At 42.9% G+C, this 22143-nt stretch overlaps 1 protein-coding gene across 1 annotated transcript in view; it reads left to right on the top strand.

Annotated features, from left to right (window-relative positions):
- plcg2 (phospholipase C, gamma 2) overlaps positions 1-22143 on the top strand; it is a gene marked incomplete at its 3' end in the record, with an annotated part of 85825 nt that overhangs the window by 22474 nt on the left and 41208 nt on the right. The window contains exons 15-29 of the mRNA XM_079258394.1: positions 5737-5886; positions 7033-7126; positions 7256-7303; positions 8012-8096; positions 8218-8298; positions 8382-8425; positions 8509-8581; positions 8669-8770; positions 11402-11520; positions 11826-11911; positions 12002-12119; positions 13601-13769; positions 13846-13941; positions 14352-14438; positions 14975-15144. Coding sequence (XP_079114520.1) covers positions 5737-5886; positions 7033-7126; positions 7256-7303; positions 8012-8096; positions 8218-8298; positions 8382-8425; positions 8509-8581; positions 8669-8770; positions 11402-11520; positions 11826-11911; positions 12002-12119; positions 13601-13769; positions 13846-13941; positions 14352-14438; positions 14975-15144 — 1522 coding nt within the window. The remainder of the gene's footprint in view (positions 1-5736; positions 5887-7032; positions 7127-7255; positions 7304-8011; positions 8097-8217; positions 8299-8381; positions 8426-8508; positions 8582-8668; positions 8771-11401; positions 11521-11825; positions 11912-12001; positions 12120-13600; positions 13770-13845; positions 13942-14351; positions 14439-14974; positions 15145-22143) is intronic.

Below are 22143 nucleotides of genomic sequence, written 5' to 3'. Positions count from 1 at the left end.
GGTGAAGCTGCAGCTAAAGGTCGCATCAACACGTCCCGTTAGTAGGTCTGCAAAGAGCTGAAATAAACTTTAACTTCCTGCAGAAAAGCCCCGACGTTTCTGTTTAACCAGGAAAGACTGATTAAGAACATGTTATGATTTACAAGCGTAAGCTGCTGAGAGACACTTCTCCTGCTTTTAGCTGCTAAACGACTCTTTTCCTCTGAAGATCGCGCTGCTGTGTGCAAACGTAGGAATCCCACTTTGTAAGATGAAGGTAGACGGAGCAGAAGTCTGCTGGGCGTTTGGCTTGTCAGACCTCTACATGTAAAGCTTTGCTTTTACGTCGCCAGCCAAACGTTGGATTTATTTCCCTTTCTTTAATCTGTATTTGTTCGATTTTAGAGAAACGTTTCTGATTTCCACTAAAAACTGTCTTGCTGTCAAATGTTCCTTTAAGCTGCTGCTGCAGCAGAGGTTTGGTCTCTTTCCCCCTGATCAGACGTCGCTGCTGGCTTGGTTTCCTCCACCATGGAGGTGGACTCTGCAGGGATTTCATGAGGTTTTTCTCAGAAGGCATCTTTCTCCGACTTCAATTCCAGGAAGTGTTGCAACGATCCGGATGGAATAGTGAATGCAGGATTCTTCACAGCGGGGGGGGAATGAGTCCCACTTGGGTGAAATATTTCTGACATTAAGTGTGTACTTTTGGAAAGTAAAGATGAAAATCAGAAGATGACAAGAATGAACTTTGGCTGGTTTGGCTTTGGTTTTCAGACCAGAGAGTCTGAGTGAAGAAAAGAGACGAAGAAGAAGAGCAGAGCGTTGATGTGAGACAGATTTAAAACAGTGTACCACAAAGTACCACGATGTACCATGATGTACTACGATGTACCACAAAGTACCACGATGTACCATGATGTACTACGATGTACCACAAAGTACCACGATGTACCATGATGTACTACGATGTACCACAAAGTACCACGATGTACCATGATGTACTACGATGTACCACAAAGTACCACGATGTACCATGATGTACTACGATGTACCACAAAGTACCACGATGTACCATGATGTACTACGATGTACCACAAAGTACCACGATGTACCATGATGTACTACGATGTACCACAAAGTACCACGATGTACCATGATGTACTACGATGTACCACAAAGTACCACGATGTACCATGATGTACTACGGTGTACCACAAAGTACCACGATGTACCATGATGTACTACGGTGTACCACAAAGTACCACGATGTACCATGATGTACTACGGTGTACCACAAAGTACCACGATGTACCATGATGTACTACAGTGTACCACAAAGTACCACGATGTACCATGATGTACTACGGTGTACCACAAAGTACCACGATGTACCATGATGTACTACGGTGTACCACAAAGTACCACGATGTACCATGATGTACTACGGTGTACCACAAAGTACCACGATGTACCATGATGTACTACGGTGTACCACAAAGTACCACGATGTACCATGATGTACTACGGTGTACCACAAAGTACCACGATGTACCACAAAGGACTACGATGTACCACAAAATACCACGGTGTACCACAAAGTACTACGATGTACTACAAAGTACCATGGTGTACCACAAAGTACTACGATGTACCACAAAGTACCATGGTGTACCACAAAGTACTATGATGTACCACAAAGTACTACAATGTACCACAAAGTACTACAATGTACCACAAAGTACTATGATGTACCACAAAGTACTACGATGTACTACAAAGTACCACGATGTACTACAAAGTACCACGATGTACCACAAAGTACCACGATGTACCACAAAGTACCACGATGTACCACAAAGTACCACGATGTACCACAAAGGACTACGATGTACCACAAAGTACCACAATGTTCCACAAAGTACTACAATGTACTACAAAGGACTACAATGTACCACAAAGTACCACGATGTACCATGATGTACTACGATGTACCACAAGGTACCACGATGGACCACAAAAGACTACGATGTACCACAAAGTACCATGGTGTACTACAAAGTACTACAATGTACTACAAAGTACTACGGTGTACCACAATGTACGAAAAAGTACCACGGTGTACCACGATGTTCCACAAAGTACCACGATGTACCACAAAGGACTACGATGTACCACAAAGTACCATGGTATACCACAAAGTACTACAATGTACTACAATGTACCATGAAGTACCACAAAGTACCACGGTGTACCACAAAGTACCATGATGTACTACGATGTACCATGATGTACTACGATGTACCTTGATGTACCACGGTGTATTACGGTGTACCACGATATACCACAGTGTACCACGGTGTACCACAATGCACCACGGTGTACCACAAAGTACCACGATGTACCTTGATGTACCACGGTGTATTACGATGTCCCACGATGTACCACAGTGTACCCTGGTGTACCACGATGTACCACAGTGTACCACGGTTTACCACGGTGTACCACGATGTGCCACGGTGTACCACGATGTACCACAGTGTACCATGGTGTACCACGATGTACCACAGTGTACCACGGTTTACCACAGTGTACCATGGTGTACCACGATGTACCACGGTGTACCACGATGTACCACAGTGTACCATGGTGTACCACGATGTACCACGGTGTACCACGATGCACCACGGTGTACCACAAAGTACTACGATGTACCACAAAGTACCATCATGTACCGCGATGTACCTTGATGTACCACGGTGTATTACGGTGTACCACGATGTACCAGAGTGTACCACGGTTTACCACAGTGTACCTTGGTGTACCACGATGTACCTTGATGTACCACGGTGTACCATGATGTACCACGATGTACCACAGTGTACCACGATGTAACACGGTGTACCACAATGTATCTTGATGTACCACTGTGTACCATGATGTACCACGGTGTGCCACGATGTACCACAGTGTACCACGGTTTACCACAGTGTACCATGGTGTACCACGATGTACCTTGATGTACCACGGTGTACCACGATGTACCACGATGTAACACGGTGTACCACAATGTATCTTGATGTACCACGGTGTACCATGATGTACCACGATGTACCACGATGTACCACAGTGTACCACGATGTAGCACGGTGTACCACGATGTACCTTGATGTACCACGGTGTACCTTGATGTACCACGGTGTACCATGGTGTAACACGATGTACCTTGATGTACCACAGTGTATTACGGTGTACCACGATATACCACAGTGTACCACGGTGTATTACGGGGTAACCACAGTGTATTACGGTGTACCACGGTGTACCATAATGTACCTTGATGTACCACGGTGTACCTTGATGTACCACGGTGTATTACGGTGTACCACGGCGTACCACAATGTACCACAGTGTACCACGGTGTACCTTGATGTACCACGATGTACCACGGTGTATTACGGTGTACCACAGTGTACCACGATGTACCTTGATGTACCACGGTGTATTACGGTGTACCACGATGTACCACGATGTACCTTGATTTATCACGGTGTATTACGGTGTATTACGGTGTACCACAGCGTACCACAATGTACCTTGATGTACCACGGTGTACCTTGATGTACCACGATGTACCAAGGTGTATTATGGTGTACCACAGTGTACCTTGATGCACCACGGTGTACCTTGATGTACCACGGTGTATTACGGTGTACCACGGCGTACCACAATGTACCTTGATGTACCACGGTGTATTACGGTGTACCACGATGTACCTTGATTTACCACGGTGTATTACGGTGTACCACGATGTACCACGATGTACTTTGATGTACCATGGTGTATTACAGTGTACCACGGTTTACCACAGTGTACCATGGTGTACCACGATGTACCACGGTGTACCATGGTGTACCACGATGTACCACGGTGTACCATGATGCACTACGGTGTACCACAAAGTACTACGATGTACCACAAAGTACTACGATGTACCACAAAGTACCATGATGTACCGCGATGTACCTTGATGTACCACGGTGTATTACGGTGTACCACGATGTACCACAGTGTACCACGATGTACCAGTGTACCACAGTGTACCACGGTTTACCACAGTGTACCATGGTGTACCACGATGTATCTTGATGTACCACGATGTACCACGGTGTATTACGGTGTACCACGATGTACCACGATGTACCTTGATTTACCACGGTGTATTACGGTGTACCACGGCGTACCACGATGTACCTTGATGTACCATGGTGTATTACAGTGTACCACGGTTTACCACAGTGTACCATGGTGTACCACGATGTACCACGGTTTACCACGATGTACCACAGTGTACCATGGTGTACCACGATGTACCACGGTGTACCACGATGCACCACGGTGTACCACAAAGTACTACGATGTACCACAAAGTACCATGATGTACCACGATGTACCGCGATGTACCTTGATGTACCACGGTGTATTACGGTGTACCACGATGTACCAGAGTGTACCACAGTGTACCACGGTTTACCACAGTGTACCATGGTGTACTACGATGTACCTTGATGTACCACGGTGTACCATGATGTACCACAGTGTACCACGGTTTACCACAGTGTACCATGGTGTACCACGATGTACCTTGATGTACCACGGTGTACCATGATGTACCACGATGTACCACAGTGTACCACGATGTAACACGGTGTACCACAATGTATCTTGATGTACCACGGTGTACCTTGATGTACCACGGTGTACCATGATGTACCACAGTGTACCACGATGTAGCACGGTGTACCACGGTGTACCACGATGTACCTTGATGTACCACGGTGTACCTTGATGTACCATGGTGTACCACGTTGTTCCATGATGTACCTTGATGTACCACGATGTACCACGGTGCACCACGAAGTACCATGGTGTACCACGATGTACCTTGATGTACCACGGTGTATTACGGTGTACCACGGTGTACCATAATGTACCTTGATGTACCACGGTGTACCTTGATGTACCACGGTGTATTACGGTGTACCACGGCGTACCACAATGTACCTTGATGTACCACGGTGTACCTTGATGTACCACGGTGTATTACGGTGTACCACAGTGTACCACGATGTACCTTGATGTACCACGGTGTATTACGGTGTATTACGGTGTACCACGATGTACCACAGTGTACCACGGTGTATTACGGTGTACCACGATGTACCACGATGTACCTTGATTTACCACGGTGTATTACGATGTACCACGGCGTACCACAATGTACCTTGATGTACCACGGTGTACCTTGATGTACCACGATGTACCACGGTGTACCACAATGTACCTTGATGTACCACGGTGTACCTTGATGTACCACGGTGTATTACGGTGTACCACGGCGTACCACAATGTACCTTGATGTACCACGGTGTATCTTGATGTACCACGATGTACCACGGTGTATTACGGTGTACCACGATGTACCACGATGTACCTTGATTTACCACGGTGTACCACGATGTACCTTGATGTACCATGGTGTATTACAGTGTACCACGATGTACCTTGATGTACCACGGTGTACCACGATGTACCACGATGTACCTTGATGTACCACAGTGTATTACAGTGTACCATGATGTTGTTTAACCACACCAGGGTGATGCTGGTGGACTTTATGGTGCAGCTTTGTGTTTCTGGAGCCCAGATCTGGTCTGAAGGGAGCGAAGCGACTTCTTCCTCTGCGTTGTGTTTCAGTGGACCTGTCTGAGATCCGGGAGATTCGTCCTGGAAGGAACTCCAAGGACTTTGAACGTTTCAGGGACGGGAAGGACAAGCACGACGAGAGCACCTGCTTTGTCATCTTCTACGGCTCCCAGTTCGTTCTCAACACCCTGAGTCTGGGAGGTGAGGCAAGAATCATTCATTCATTCATTAATCCATTCATTCATTAATCCATTCATTAATCCATTCATTCATTCATCCATTAATTCATCCATTAATTCATTCATTCATTCATTAATCCATTCATTAATCCATTCATTCATTAATCCATTCATTCATTCATTCATTATTCCATTTATTCATTCATTCCTTCATTCATTCATTAATCCATTCATTCATTCATTCATTCATTAATCCATTCATTAATTCATTCATTCACTAATCCATTCATTCATTCATTCATTCATGAATCCATTCATTCATTTATTCATTAATCCATTCATTCATTCATTAATCCATCCATTCATTCATATATTCATTAATCCATTAATTCGTTTCTTCATATATTCATTTATTCATTTTTCTATGCTGTTTATTCCAGTCATTCCAAATTTAGATATTTTTTAATAATTTCAATTAAATATGAATACAAATATTTCACTTGTATTAAATGTTATCTAATAAAATACATTTTGTGTTATTTCTTATGATTTTAACATAATTATGTAATATTATGTGATATCGACATATTATTTATGTGATATTTTAAGTAATATTTACGTGATATTTATATGATATTTACAATTTATGATTGTATTTACATATTAATGGATTATTCCATCGTGTTTCTAATAAAACATTTATTTCCAGGAAAACTTCAGTATTTCACATCCAGATCCTCCAGATCCACAACTTACTTTAAATGTTCATACATGTACATTTCCACACGCGTGTAGCGACTCTGGCAGGTTAGAGCAGTCCAGGTCCTGAACCCACCAGAGACCCGCTGGTCTACAGTCCAGGTCCTGAACCCACCAGAGACCTGCTGGTCTACAGTCCAGATCCTGAACCCACCAGAGACCCGCTGGTCTACAGTCCAGGTCCTGAACCCACCAGAGACCTGCTGGTCTACAGTCCAGATCCTGAACCCACCAGAGACCTGCTGGTCTACAGTCCAGATCCTGAACCCACCAGAGACCTGCTGGTCTACAGTCCAGATCTTCTGAAAGTGTTCCAGGCAGTTTCAGTGAACAACAGTTTTGTGTTTTCGTACGAAGCCTCATGAAATGATAAACATTGATTTTTACATCAACTTTCCAAATCTTCCAGCTGATTCTCCGGAGGAGGCGCAGAAATGGCTGATAGGACTTGAAATGCTGAGGGAGGAAGCTCTGGCGGCTCCGACTCCGGCTGTCATAGAGAGGTAGACGTACAGCGGTGTTTCCATCACTGGAGACATGTTTTATTCACCGGACAGGACTCATTTCTTGGTTATTGACACAACCAGAGCAGAGTGATGCATTCACTGACCTTTGTGTTTTTATGCGTCCAGCTGGCTGAGGAAGCAGATGTATTCTGTCAATCAGACCAAGACAAACAGGTACGAACACATGAATATCATGCTGATATCATCTCTTCACTCTGTCACAAACTCTGCCTGCGAAGTGGGGTCGGTGACAGTCACATTACGGTAATGAAGAGAAAACAACAAGATAAACAAATAAACTCTAAAAGTACTTTCAGTAGAACTCTAAGAAGTATAAATATATATACACAGAGAGCGGTGATATCAGTTGGTGATTAACAGGTTACTGGAGGCGGACAGAAACATCTTCCTATGCTAGCACTAGATTAGTTTTAAGCTAACATGAGGAATCCATATCATATTTAGTGTTCATTGAATGTATTTAGAGACTGAACATCAACTCAGTTCATTGTGATTTTCATACTGAAGCTAAAAATGAACTAAAATGATACTCAGAGATTAGCTAAGAGCTGGCTCCATTTAAACAGTAAGCTAGCAAGGATGCTAGCTGGTTTTCAGTTAGCTAAAGCATGAACATGTGGAGAAATTAGCCTGTTTTTTTTCCTTTGTAAATATTTCCATCATGTTTTTCATGTAAACATGTTTTATTTCTCGTTACCCTAATGTGACATGGATGTGAATGTGTTGCTATTATGTTACCTTCAGCATTGTGTCAGTTGAGCAATCTGTTCATGTCCGATACTGCATGTTACTGGACATGTAAAAAGTGTAAAATATGTCCGTTCATGCGGCAGATTATATTATCTGGTTGTGTTTTTACAGCATTTCTGTGAAGGAACTGAAGGCTTTGCTTCCGATGCTGAACTACAAGACGCCAAGCTCCCGAACTCTGAAAGACAAGTTGTTGGTACGCATCTAGTTTGTCCTGAAACATGACCGTCTGGGAGCGTTGGCTTGACCTGGTTTGGGTCATTTCAGCTGCTGGAAGTTCTCTTGTGTTGATCCGGTTTCGTCTTCTGCTTTCACAGGAAGTGGGAGTAAAGAAAGACCGTCTGGACTTTGAGCAGTTTCACAAGTTTTATAACCTGATCATGTTTGAACAGAATGAGGTGAGTCTGGATGTCTGATCTTTATATTGTTATTAATCTGCCATTTAAATTAACGCTGCATTTTATTTAAAATCTATTCTCAGATCCTTGACGAGTTCAAAAAGGAAGCGTGTTCATTTATTCTGGGGTGAGGTCCTGTTTCAGTAATTTAGTTAGAAAGCCTGAACACGCATGTGACGGCGCGTTAACGTGTTGTTTTCCATCATACAGTAACACAGATAAACCAGACGCTTCAGCTGTTCTGCTGCACGATTTCCAGCGATTTCTCATTTACGATCAAAAGGTAAAACTCTGAAGCTGCAGGGCTGAATTTGTCCATCAGGTGGGAGGGATGCGAACACAAACGCTCACAAGACAAACGCTTTTCCAGGAAACCTGGGCCAATAACATCAATCGGGTCAGGGAGCTGATGACCTCTTTTATTGATGACACCATGAGGAAAACCAACGATCCCGAGTTCACGGTCAGCGAGGTATGCGTCACCTGGGCCAGAAGTTTTACAAAGCAGACTCGTTGCCATGGTAACCACTCTAATAACAGATGAGGTTCAGATCAGGAATTTCTGCAGTTTAGAGATTTTTGATTGATAGATTGATCACAGCCGGTATGTCCACAAGAGGCACGTAAGGTTGGGAGTGTTGGTCTGGAGATTCCATGGAAACCTCTCCTGTGTTTGTCCATATGGGTTTCTAGTTGGTTCTGGTTTCAGCTGGGTTTCCATTTAGCCAGCCAACCTGTGGCCCCCATGCCCACTTAGCCCACCTACATCCTTAATGAGGTTCATACAGCCCACATGGGTCCAGCTCCACTCAGTACCTACACAGCACAAATTTGACCTTTATGGGCCCCACATGGACATGCTGGTTACCTGGTTACCTGGTTATCTGGCTATGTGGTTACCTGGTTATCTGGCTACCTGGTTATCTGGATACCTGGCTACCTGGTTATCTGGATACCTGGCTATGTGGTTACCTGGTTATCTGGCTACCTGGCTATCTGGCCACCTGGTTATCTGGATACCTGGCTATGTGGCTACCTGGTTATCTGGTTACCTGGCTATGTGGTTACCTTGTTATCTGGCTACCTGGCTATCTGGCTACCTGGTTATCTGGATACCTGGCGATGTGGTTACCTGGTTATCTGGTTATCTGGATATCTGGCTACCTGGTTATCTGGATACCTGGTTATCTGGTTATCTGGATATCTGGATACCTGGCTACCTGGTTATCTGAATACCTGGCTACCTGGTTATCTGGATACCTGGTTATCTGGTTATCTGGATATCTGAATACCTGGCTACCTGGTTACCTGGTTATCTGGAATCTGGATCCCTGGCTCTCTAGCTACCTGTTTATAAAAAACCAGCCCATACATCATATTACAAGTACATCTCAGAAAATGTTCAATAAAAGTTCAATATTTTTTAACTTATATATATATATATATATATATATATATATATATATATATATATATATATATATATATATATATATATATATAACCTATATATTATATAGATGTATTACACATAGAGTGAAACATTTCAAATATTCAGTCCTTGAAATTGTGATAATTGCAGCTTATAGATATGAAAACCCAAAATGTCTCAGAAAATTAGAATATTGTGAAAAACTTCAATCTTAGAAAGTCATGGTGTCACACCTGAATCAACTGAAAACACCTGCAAAGGTCTCCTAAACCTTTAAATGGTCTCAGTCTGGGTCAGACGGCGACACAACAATGGGGAAGACTGCTGACCTGACAGATGTCCAGAAGACCATCATTGACCCTCCACAAGGAGGGAAAGCCAGAAAGGTCATTTCTAAAGAAGCTGCTTGTTCAGAGAGCTGGATCCAAGCATGTTAATGGAAAGCTGAGTGGAAGGAAAAGGTGCACCAGCAGAAGACAGAACCGCCTGGAGAGGATTGTCAGGAATCTGGGATGCTTCACAAGGAGTGGACTGAAGCTGGACTCATCAAGAGCCGCTACGCCCAGACGGATCCTAGACATGGACTACAGATGTCCCATTCCTCGTGTCGAGCCACTCCTGGACCAGAGACACCGACAGAAGCATCTCACCTGGGCTACGGAGGAAAAGGACTGGATCTCAGATGGAAGCAGGTTCTGCATTTCATGTGGAAACCAAGGTCCCAGAGTCTGGAGGAAGAGTGGAGAGGCCCAGAATCCATGTTGCTGGAAGTCCAGAGGGAAGTTTCCACAGTCAGTGATGGTTTGGGAGCCATGTCATCTGCTGGTGTTGCTCCACTGGGTTTTCTGAAGGTCACAGTCAACACAGCATCTAGCAGGACATTTTAGAGACATTCCTTCTGCTGACAAGCTTTATGGAGATGCAGATTTCATTTCCCAGCAGGACTCCTGCCTACACTGCCAAAGGTACCAAAAGCTGCTTCCATGACCACGCTGTTACTGCGCTGGATCGGCCAACAGACCACCTGATCTGAACCCCGTAGAGGATCTGAGGGGTCAGGAGGAAGATGAGAGACACCAGACCCAACCATGTAGACGACCTGAAGGCTGCTATCAGAGCAACCTGGGCTTCCATTACACCTGAACAGCGCCACACGCTGGTGGCTTCCATTGCCACGCCGTGTTGATGCAGTAATTCATGCAGGAGGTCCAACCAGGTACTGAGGCATGGAAATGATCATACTGTTCAGAAGTCTGTTTAAAATGTCCTTTTTTTCCATTTATCTTATGCAATATTCAGATTTTCTGAGACATTGTGGCTTTTCATTATCTATAAACCACAGTCATCAACCTGTCTAGAAATAAATGGTTAAAATGTTTCACTCTATGTGTAATAAGTCTATATAACATCTGGGTTTCACATTCTGACATGAGGGATTAAAGATATTGAACTTTTTCATGATATTCTAATTTTCTGATGTACCTGTATCATGAAATACCTGAGAATTTCACCTGAACTAACATGTTGTCGATGCGGTCCTGTTACTCGTCCAGACTGCCTGAAATGTCTGGTTTTAGTTCATTTTCTTGTCTTTCAGGTGTTTTTATGCCACTGAGTCTGTTGAATACACAGGGATGGAATAATAACATTGGTTTTTTCACATATCTGCAGTTCCTGGGGTTCCTGTTTTCCAAGGAGAATTCTGTTTGGGACGAGAAGTTCTCGGAGATCTGCAATCTGGACATGAACAACCCTTTGTCTCATTACTGGATCAGCTCGTCACACAACACGTCTGTTTGGCCTCCAGTTTCTTTCAGCCTGTTTTTGGTCATCTGAAGACAAAATTTCGTCGTTGTCTGATGCTGTTTTGTGTAATCTTGTGGTTTTTAGGCTGTTCTTGCCTTGCAGTCATTTCTTTCGTCTCTTCTTGTATTTTTGTTCTTGTCCTTATTATTAATCTGTTCTTGTACTGAATTATAGATACTCATAGATAAAGATATGAATAAAACCATGAAGATCCTTTATCATATAGATGACATGCTTAGTGACAACACACACGGTATAAATGTCTAATCGGTGTGTTTTCCTTCACCAGATACCTGACGGGTGATCAGCTGCGCAGCGAGTCCTCCACCGAGGCGTACGTCCGCTGTCTCCGTCTGGGATGTCGCTGTGTGGAATGTGAGTGAAGCAGATCTGATCAGACTTCCAGCTTCTGGCTTATTCCTCGTGTCCTGGTTGACTCAGTGTTTCTGTGGATGAATCATGCAGTGGACTGCTGGGAAGGCCCCGGGGAGCCCATCATCTACCACGGCTGGACCCGGACCACCAAGATCAAGTTTGAGGATGTGGTTAAAGCCATCAATGAGCATGCCTTTGTCACCTCCGAGTAAGAGTCAGAACAGCTTTCTGTCCTCTTCCTGCAGAGCGTCGCTGTTTGTTTCGTCCATCTGGCTGAAAGCAGGCGGATCAGAGATCCCAGCCCACATTGTGGATTATTTTACATTATTTAACCAGTCTGGATGAGCATAAATCACACGCTTTAACTGCACCTCAGACAGTCGTATGAAATCTTCGGCTCGGTGGCGTTTGGATCATAAGTGGACCAGCTGGACCAGTTCTGAGCAGAACGGTGTTAGTGGTCTTCTACCTACAGGTCCCGTTCTGCAAGCAGGACTCATCCTCAGGCTACTGAGCTGCTATAAGCCCGACGATCCGCCACGTCCCGGTGGGTTTTTAATGAAAGTCCCCCCCCCCCCCCCCCCCCCATCAGTACAAGCATGTGCAGAAACAACTCCCATCCCAGAAACAATCAGAATGTAAACGTGCTGATTTATGTCCTGAAAAGTCATCATGTCCAAATCACAACTAGAACATCGTGCAACGTTTCATTCCTGAACGCAGAGATTTAAATTCATCCATTTTAATAAATCGTTCTTAAAGCAAAGACATGGCAGAGGGACTCAGAATGCAGACCTTTCAAAATAAAAGTCTTATAAATCCTGATAATATCGATTTTTGAACCATTTTGGATCAATGTTATCAGCTTATTGACCACATGATCAATATATTGTTGTGGATTGATGTATTGTTGCACCAATACGTATGATTACTTATTAATGTAGAACATTAAACTTCCTGTGTCGACTGAAGGGAAAAGACAAACTACACTCGATGAAACAAACCAGACATGTAAAAAAGTTTATTTAAGTTCTAAACATATTTACGATGTTATTTCTCTCTCCAATATAATCATATGTAACTGGGCCATTATGCAAATTAAACTGTGACATCAGTTCCAGAGACTTTTCGGTGTGTCAACTCTGCAGCTGTTTGGTCCGACTCAGACGGACCCTGGTCCTCTTCCAGGGGCCGTACGATCCGTTTGGTGCAGAATGAACACAGACTGGACCGAAGAGGCCGCGGCGGTCTGGGTCGGCTTGCAGACTACCCAGCGACCAATCAGAAAGTGACGTCTGCCAATGTAAAGCCTGAAGAAGAAGGAAGTGATGAAGATTGTTTCGGAGAAAAAACCAAAACCAGCGGGTCCAGTTTTACCCACCAGAACCGTCAGGATGAGCACAGCAACCATTTAACAAACCTTTACCACCGGCTACGCTGAATAAAAATCCACCAGCATGATATTTCATCATTTTCACCTCGTAGCGAGCGCTTCTGTGTGACGTTTGGTTCGCCTGAGGTCACTGATGTCGGCCAGACTCCCCTGGTGTCCAGAAAATCCTCTTGGTGTCCATTAAGTCCAGTTAAAGTTTGCTGAAATGGTCAGATGTGTCATGGTTGTTATAGTTGCCCCTCCACACATGAATCTGTCAGCGTTTCCAGCTGTTAAAATATCTGCTTCTGCCTCAGCTTCCCAGTGATTCTGTCCATAGAGGAGCACTGTCCCATCGAGCAGCAGCGGCAGATGGCGCGCATCTTTAAAGATGTGTTTGGAGACAAACTTCTGTCCGAGCCTGTGGAGCACATGGCCGAGCAGCTGCCTTCTCCCACGCAGCTGAAGGGGAAGATCATCCTGAAGGTGTGTGAACATGTCTGTCAGCAGATGTTTCTATCTGCCGGAAATCAGGACGACTCTCCTTGTTGTCCTCGAGCAGCACAAGAAGCTGAACGTGGAGGGCGGTGGGACCAGTAAGGACTTCCGGAAGGGCCAGAAACAAGGAGATCTGGAGATCTGGGACCCTGTGGACCAGGTACTGTCTGAACCGAGGAGCAACACATTGTCACAACAGCACACACACACACACACATGGTTTCCTGGTTGTAAAGTCTGCAGCAGCAGGGAGGAGGACCTGCGGTAACCCTCACACGGCGTGGATGGAGCAGCTTGTTGCTAAATGAGCTCCACAGTGCTGTGCACGGGGTCTTCCCCGTCTGGGAGGAGGGTTCTGCCAGCATCCTCCGGTCTCCCACCTCCTCCATGAATCAAGTGGACCCCCCAGCACAGAGCTGGCTTTCCTTACCAGTCTGTTCAGTCTCGTCTCGTCTCCTGAAGCGTTGCAGGAGCCAAACTTTCCTTCTCTGTCAGCAGAGCAGCTGACATGACACACAGGGGCAGATTTAGGTTTTAATCCAGTTTTTAACAGAACTTTTCTCATTCTAGCGATGGAACAAGCACTACTGCGTGATTTCTGATGACAAGCTGTATTATGCAGAGGAGTATGAAGAGGAAGAGGAAGATCCCAGGAAGGTCAGAAGCCAAACTGAAGTATCTAACCCTTTAATGCATTAACAAAAAACAATAAATTACAGTATTTTACCTCTATCATACTTATTATTAGTGATATTTTGAGTTTATTTTATTTATTGATTGTTTTTAATGTATTCTATAGAATATTTATTAAATTATAGTGTAAATATTCTATAAACTATTGATGTCATTTTCTTTACCTAGTTAACACAAAGACAAACTTGTGTAAATACAATCTATGCATTTATGTTCAGTTATATCATGTATTTATTCATTCTTCAGTGAGAGCTCATGCGTTGGAGGACTCCCTTAAATCCAGTGCAGCGCTTCATTTATACATAAATTATCCTCCTTTATAAATATGCAAGAAAAAAGCTTGTAAATATGGTTCCACCACAGTGACCACTACCAGCTGACTCACACCGTAGAGGGAAAATTAAGAAACCGATGAATTATTCAGCATTTTTACCCAGAAAATTATTTAGAAACACAAGGTAACTAATAAACACACAATCTTTTATGGTTCTTCTTCTCAGTATCAGGACCTTCACTGTGCCGAGCCGTGGTTCCACGGTCACATGAAGGAGGGCCGGCTCATGGCCGAGAGACTGATCCACGACTACTGCGCAGAGACTGGAGGACAAGACGGGACCTTCCTGGTCCGGGAGAGCGAAAGATACGTCACAGACTTCACCCTGTCCTTCTGGTACACAAGCTTCATTTTATCTCTCTGATTCCACCGTTGTCCTTCTGACCTGGTCTGGACCTGATCTGGACCTGATCTGGACCTGGTCTGGACCTGGTCCAGACCTGGTCTGGACCTGGTCCGGACCGAACCTGGTCTGGACCTGGTCTAGACCTGGTCTGGACCTGGACCTGACCTGGTCCGTTCCTCCACTAGGCTCTGTATTTATTCATGAAGACATGAGGGCAGGATCCAGTCAAGTCCTAGACCAGGTCTGAGATCCTTTCCACAACTTCCAGTCAGTTCGGATCTCCAGACGCTGAATATATTTATGAAACCTCATCTCACATAAACAGCCTCATATTCAGGATGAAATGTTCAGGATGGAATGTTGAGGATGAAATGTTCAGGATGGAATGTTGAGGATGAAATGTTCAGGACGGAATGTTCAAGATAGAATGTTCAGGATGGAAAGTTCAGGACGGAATGTTCAGGACGGAATGTTCAGGACGCAATGTTCAGGACGGAATGTTCAGGATGGAATGTTCAAGATAGAATGTTCAGGACGGAATGTTCAAGATAGAATGTTCAGGATGGAATGTTCAGTATTGAATGTTCAGGACGAAATGTTAAGGACGAAATGTTCAGGACGGAATGTTCAGGACGGAATGTTCAAGATAGAATGTTCAGGATGAAATGTTCAGGATGAAATGTTCAGGATGGAATGTTCAAGATAGAATGTTCAGGATTGAATGTTCAGGATGGAATGTTCAGGATGAAATGTTCAGGATGAAATGTTCAGAATGGAAAGTTCAAGATAGAATGTTCTGGACGGAATGTTCACAAGGGAATGTTCAGGATGGAATGTTCAGGATGGAATGTTCAGGATGAATTGTTCAGGACAGATTGGTCAGGATGAAATGTTCAGGATGGAATGTTCAAGATCGAATGTTCAGGACGGATTGTTCAGGATGGAATGTTCAAGATCGAATGTTCAGGACGAAATTTTCAGGACGGAATGTTCAGGACGGAATGTTCAGGATGGAATGTTCAGGATGAAATTTTCAGAATGGAATGTTCAGGATGAATTGTTCAGGAGAGATTGGTCAGGATGAAATGTTCAGGATGGAATTTTCTGGATTGAATGTTCAGGATAGAATGTTCAGGATGGAATGTTCAAGATAGAATGTTCAGGATGGAATGTTCAGGACGAAATGTTCAGGATGGAATGTTCAGGGTTAAATGTTCTGGATGGAATGTTCAGGATGGAAATTTCAGGATTGAATGCTCAGGATGGAATGTTCAAGATAGAATGTTCAGGACGGAATGTTCACAAGGGAATGTTCAGGATTAAATGTTCAGGATGGAATGTTCAAGATCGAATGTTCAGGATGAAATGTTCAGGACGGAATGTTCAGGATGGAATGTTCAGGATGGAATGTTCAGGATGGAATGTTCAAGATAGAATGTTCAGGATGGAATGTTCAAGATAGAATGTTCAGGATGGAATGTTCAAGATCGAATGTTCAGGACGAAATTTTCAGGACGAAATTTTCAGGACGGAATGTTCAGGACGGAATGTTCAGGATGGAATGTTCAGGATGGAATGTTCAGGATGAATTGTTCAGGACAGATTGGTCAGGATGAAATGTTCAGGATGGAATGTTCAAGATCGAATGTTCAGGACGGATTGTTCAGGATGGAATGTTCAAGATCGAATGTTCAGGACGAAATTTTCAGGACGGAATGTTCAGGACGGAATGTTCAGGATGAAATTTTCAGAATGGAATGTTCAGGATGAATTGTTCAGGACAGATTGGTCAGGATGAAATGTTCAGGATGGAATTTTCTGGATTGAATGTTCAGGATAGAATGTTCAGGATGGAATGTTCAAGATAGAATGTTCAGGACGAAATGTTCAGGATGGAATGTTCAGGGTTAAATGTTCAGGATGGAATGTTCAGGGTTAAATGTTCTGGATGGAATGTTCAGGATGGAAATTTCAGGATTGACTGCTCAGGATGGAATGTTCAAGATAGAATGTTCAGGACGGAATGTTCACAAGGGAATGTTCAGGATTAAATGTTCAGGATGGAATGTTCAGGATGAATTGTTCAGGACAGATTGGTCATGATGAAATGTTCAGGATGGAATGTTCAAGATCGAATGTTCAGGATGAAATGTTCAGGACGGAATGTTCAGGATGGAATGTTCAGGATGGAATGTTCAAGATAGAATGTTCAGGATGAAATGTTCAGGATGGAATGTTCAAGATAGAATGTTCAGGATGGAATGTTCAAGATCGAATGTTCAGGACGAAATTTTCAGGACGGAATGTTCAGGACGGAATGTTCAGGACGGAATGTTCAGGATGGAATGTTCAAGATAGAATGTTCAGGATGAAATGTTTAGGATGGAATGTTCAAGATAGAATGTTCAGGATGGAATGTTCAAGATCGAATGTTCAGGACGAAATTTTCAGGACGGAATGTTCAGGACGGAATGTTCAGGATGAAATTTTCTGAATGGAATGTTCAGGATGAATTGTTCAGGACAGATTGGTCAGGATGAAATGTTCAGGATGGAATTTTCTGGATTGAATGTTCAGGATAGAATGTTCAGGATAGAATGTTCAGGATGGAATGTTCAAGATAGAAGGTTCAGGATGAAATGTTCAGGATGGAATGTTCAGGATGGAATGTTCAAGATAGAATGTTATGGATGGAATGTTCAGGATGGAATGTTCAGGACAGAATGTTCAGGATTGAATGTTCAGGATGGAATGTTCAGAATGGAATGTTCAGGATGAAATGTTCAGGATTGAATGTTCAGGATGGAATGTTCAGGATGAATTGTTCAGGACAGATTGGTCAGGATTAAATCTTCAGGATTGAATGTTCAGGATTGAATGTTCAGGATAGAATGTTATGGATGGAATGTTCAGGATGACATGTTCAGGATGGAATGTTCAGGACAGAATGTTCAGGACTGAATGTTCAGAATGGAATGATCAGGATAAAATGTTCAGGATTGAATGTTCAGGATGGAATGTTCAGGATGAATTGTTCAGGACAGATTGGTCAGGATGAAATGTTCAGGATGGAATGTTCAAGATCGAATGTTCAGGATGAAATTTTCAGGACGGATTGTTCAGGATGGAATGTTCAGGATGAAATTTTCAGAATGGAATGTTCAGGGTTAAATGTTCTGGATGGAATGTTCAGGACGGAATGTTCAGGACGGAATGTTCAGGACGAAATGTTCAGGACGGAATGTTCAGGATGGAATGTTCAGGGTTAAATGTTCTGGATGGAATGTTCAGGACGGAAATTTCAGGATTGAATGCTCAGGATGGAATGTTCAAGATAGAATGTTCAGGATGGAATGTTCAGTATTGAATGTTCAGGACGAAATGTTAAGGACGAAATGTTCAGGACGGAATGTTCAAGATAGAATGTTCAGGATGAAATGTTCAGGATGAAATGTTCAGGATGGAATGTTCAAGATAGAATGTTCAGGATTGAATGTTCAGGATGGAATGTTCAGGATGAAATGTTCAGAATGGAAAGTTCAAGATAGAATGTTCTGGACGGAATGTTCACAAGGGAATGTTCAGGATGAAATGTTCAGGATGGAATGTTCAGGATGAATTGTTCAGGACAGATTGGTCAGGATGAAATGTTCAGGATGGAATGTTCAAGATCGAATGTTCAGGATGAAATTTTCAGGACGGATTGTTCAGGATGGAATGTTCAGGATGAAATTTTCAGAATGGAATGTTCAGGGTTAAATGTTCTGGATGGAATGTTCAGGACGGAATGTTCAGGACGGAATGTTCAGGACGAAATGTTCAGGACGGAATGTTCAGGATGGAATGTTCAGGGTTAAATGTTCTGGATGGAATGTTCAGGACGGAAATTTCAGGATTGAATGCTCAGGATGGAATGTTCAAGATAGAATGTTCAGGATGGAATGTTCAGTATTGAATGTTCAGGACGAAATGTTAAGGACGAAATGTTCAGGACGGAATGTTCAGGACGGAATGTTCAAGATAGAATGTTCAGAATGAAATGTTCAGGATGAAATGTTCAGGATGGAATGTTCAAGATAGAATGTTCAGGATTGAATGTTCAGGATGGAATGTTCAGGATGAAATGTTCAGAATGGAAAGTTCAAGATAGAATGTTCTGGACGGAATGTTCACAAGGGAATGTTCAGGATGAAATGTTCAGGATGGAATGTTCAGGATGAATTGTTCAGGACAGATTGGTCAGGATGAAATGTTCAGGATGGAATGTTCAAGATCGAATGTTCAGGACGGATTGTTCAGGATGGAATGTTCAAGATCGAATGTTCAGGACGAAATTTTCAGGACGGAATGTTCAGGACGGAATGTTCAGGATGAAATTTTCAGAATGGAATGTTCAGGATGAATTGTTCAGGAGAGATTGGTCAGGATGAAATGTTCAGGATGGAATTTTCTGGATTGAATGTTCAGGATAGAATGTTCAGGATGGAATGTTCAAGATAGAATGTTCAGGATGGAATGTTCAGGACGAAATGTTCAGGATGGAATGTTCAGGGTTAAATGTTCAGGATGGAATGTTCAGGGTTAAATGTTCTGGATGGAATGTTCAGGATGGAAATTTCAGGATTGAATGCTCAGGATGGAATGTTCAAGATAGAATGTTCAGGACGGAATGTTCACAAGGGAATGTTCAGGATTAAATGTTCAGGATGGAATGTTCAAGATCGAATGTTCAGGATGAAATGTTCAGGACGGAATGTTCAGGATGGAATGTTCAGGATGGAATGTTCAAGATAGAATGTTCAGGATGGAATGTTCAAGATAGAATGTTCAAGATCGAATGTTCAGGACGAAATTTTCAGGACGAAATTTTCAGGACGGAATGTTCAGGACGGAATGTTCAGGATGGAATGTTCAGGATGAATTGTTCAGGACAGATTGGTCAGGATGAAATGTTCAGGATGGAATGTTCAAGATCGAATGTTCAGGACGGATTGTTCAGGATGGAATGTTCAAGATCGAATGTTCAGGACGAAATTTTCAGGACGGAATGTTCAGGACGGAATGTTCAGGATGAAATTTTCAGAATGGAATGTTCAGGATGAATTGTTCAGGACAGATTGGTCAGGATGAAATGTTCAGGATGGAATTTTCTGGATTGAATGTTCAGGATAGAATGTTCAGGATGGAATGTTCAAGATAGAATGTTCAGGATGGAATGTTCAGGACGAAATGTTCAGGATGGAATGTTCAGGGTTAAATGTTCAGGATGGAATGTTCAGGGTTAAATGTTCTGGATGGAATGTTCAGGATGGAAATTTCAGGATTGACTGCTCAGGATGGAATGTTCAAGATAGAATGTTCAGGACGGAATGTTCACAAGGGAATGTTCAGGATTAAATGTTCAGGATGGAATGTTCAGGATTAATTGTTCAGGACAGATTGGTCATGATGAAATGTTCAGGATGGAATGTTCAAGATCGAATGTTCAGGATGAAATGTTCAGGACGGAATGTTCAGGATGGAATGTTCAAGATAGAATGTTCAGGATGAAATGTTCAGGATGGAATGTTCAAGATAGAATGTTCAGGATGGAATGTTCAAGATCGAATGTTCAGGACGAAAATTTCAGGACGAAATTTTCAGGACGGAATGTTCAGGACGGAATGTTCAGGACGGAATGTTCAGGATGGAATGTTCAAGATAGAATGTTCAGGATGAAATGTTTAGGATGGAATGTTCAAGATAGAATGTTCAGGATGGAATGTTCAAGATCGAATGTTCAGGACGAAATTTTCAGGACGGAATGTTCAGGACGGAATGTTCAGGATGAAATTTTCTGAATGGAATGTTCAGGATGAATTGTTCAGGACAGATTGGTCAGGATGAAATGTTCAGGATGGAATTTTCTGGATTGAATGTTCAGGATAGAATGTTCAGGATAGAATGTTCAGGATGGAATGTTCAAGATAGAAGGTTCAGGATGAAATGTTCAGGATGGAATGTTCAGGATGGAATGTTCAAGATAGAATGTTATGGATGGAATGTTCAGGACAGAATGTTCAGGATTGAATGTTCAGGATAGAATGTTCAGAATGGAATGTTCAGGATGAATTGTTCAGGATTGAATGTTCAGGATGGAATGTTCAGGATGAATTGTTCAGGACAGATTGGTCAGGATTAAATCTTCAGGATTGAATGTTCAGGATTGAATGTTCAGGATAGAATGTTATGGATGGAATGTTCAGGATGACATGTTCAGGATGGAATGTTCAGGACAGAATGTTCAGAATGGAATGATCAGGATAAAATGTTCAGGATTGAATGTTCAGGATGGAATGTTCAGGATGAATTGTTCAGGACAGATTGGTCAGGATGAAATGTTCAGGATGGAATGTTCAAGATCGAATGTTCAGGATGAAATTTTCAGGACGGATTGTTCAGGATGGAATGTTCAGGATGAAATTTTCAGAATGGAATGTTCAGGGTTAAATGTTCTGGATGGAATGTTCAGGACGGAATGTTCAGGACGGAATGTTCAGGACGAAATGTTCAGGACGGAATGTTCAGGATGGAATGTTCAGGGTTAAATGTTCTGGATGGAATGTTCAGGACGGAAATTTCAGGATTGAATGCTCAGGATGGAATGTTCAAGATAGAATGTTCAGGACGGAATGTTCACAAGGGAATGTTCAGGACGGAATGTTCAGGATGGAATGTTCAGGATTAATTGTTCAGGACAGATTGGTCATGATGAAATGTTCAGGATGAAATTTTCAGGACGGAATGTTCAGGACGGAATGTTCAGGATGGAATGTTCAAGATAGAATGTTCAGGATGAAATGTTCAGGATGGAATGTTCAAGATAGAATGTTCAGGATGGAATGTTCAAGATCGAATGTTCAGGACGAAATGTTCAGGACGGAATGTTCAGGACGGAATGTTCAGGATGGAATGTTCAGGGTTAAATGTTCTGGATGGAATGTTCAGGA

The sequence above is a fragment of the Telmatherina bonti genome (genome assembly GCF_933228915.1).
Source record: "Telmatherina bonti genome assembly, chromosome: 2".
NCBI classification, from domain to species: Eukaryota; Metazoa; Chordata; class Actinopteri; order Atheriniformes; family Telmatherinidae; genus Telmatherina; species Telmatherina bonti.
Note: the sequence above shows the minus strand (reverse complement) of the source record. Positions and strands in the feature narration are given on the sequence as shown.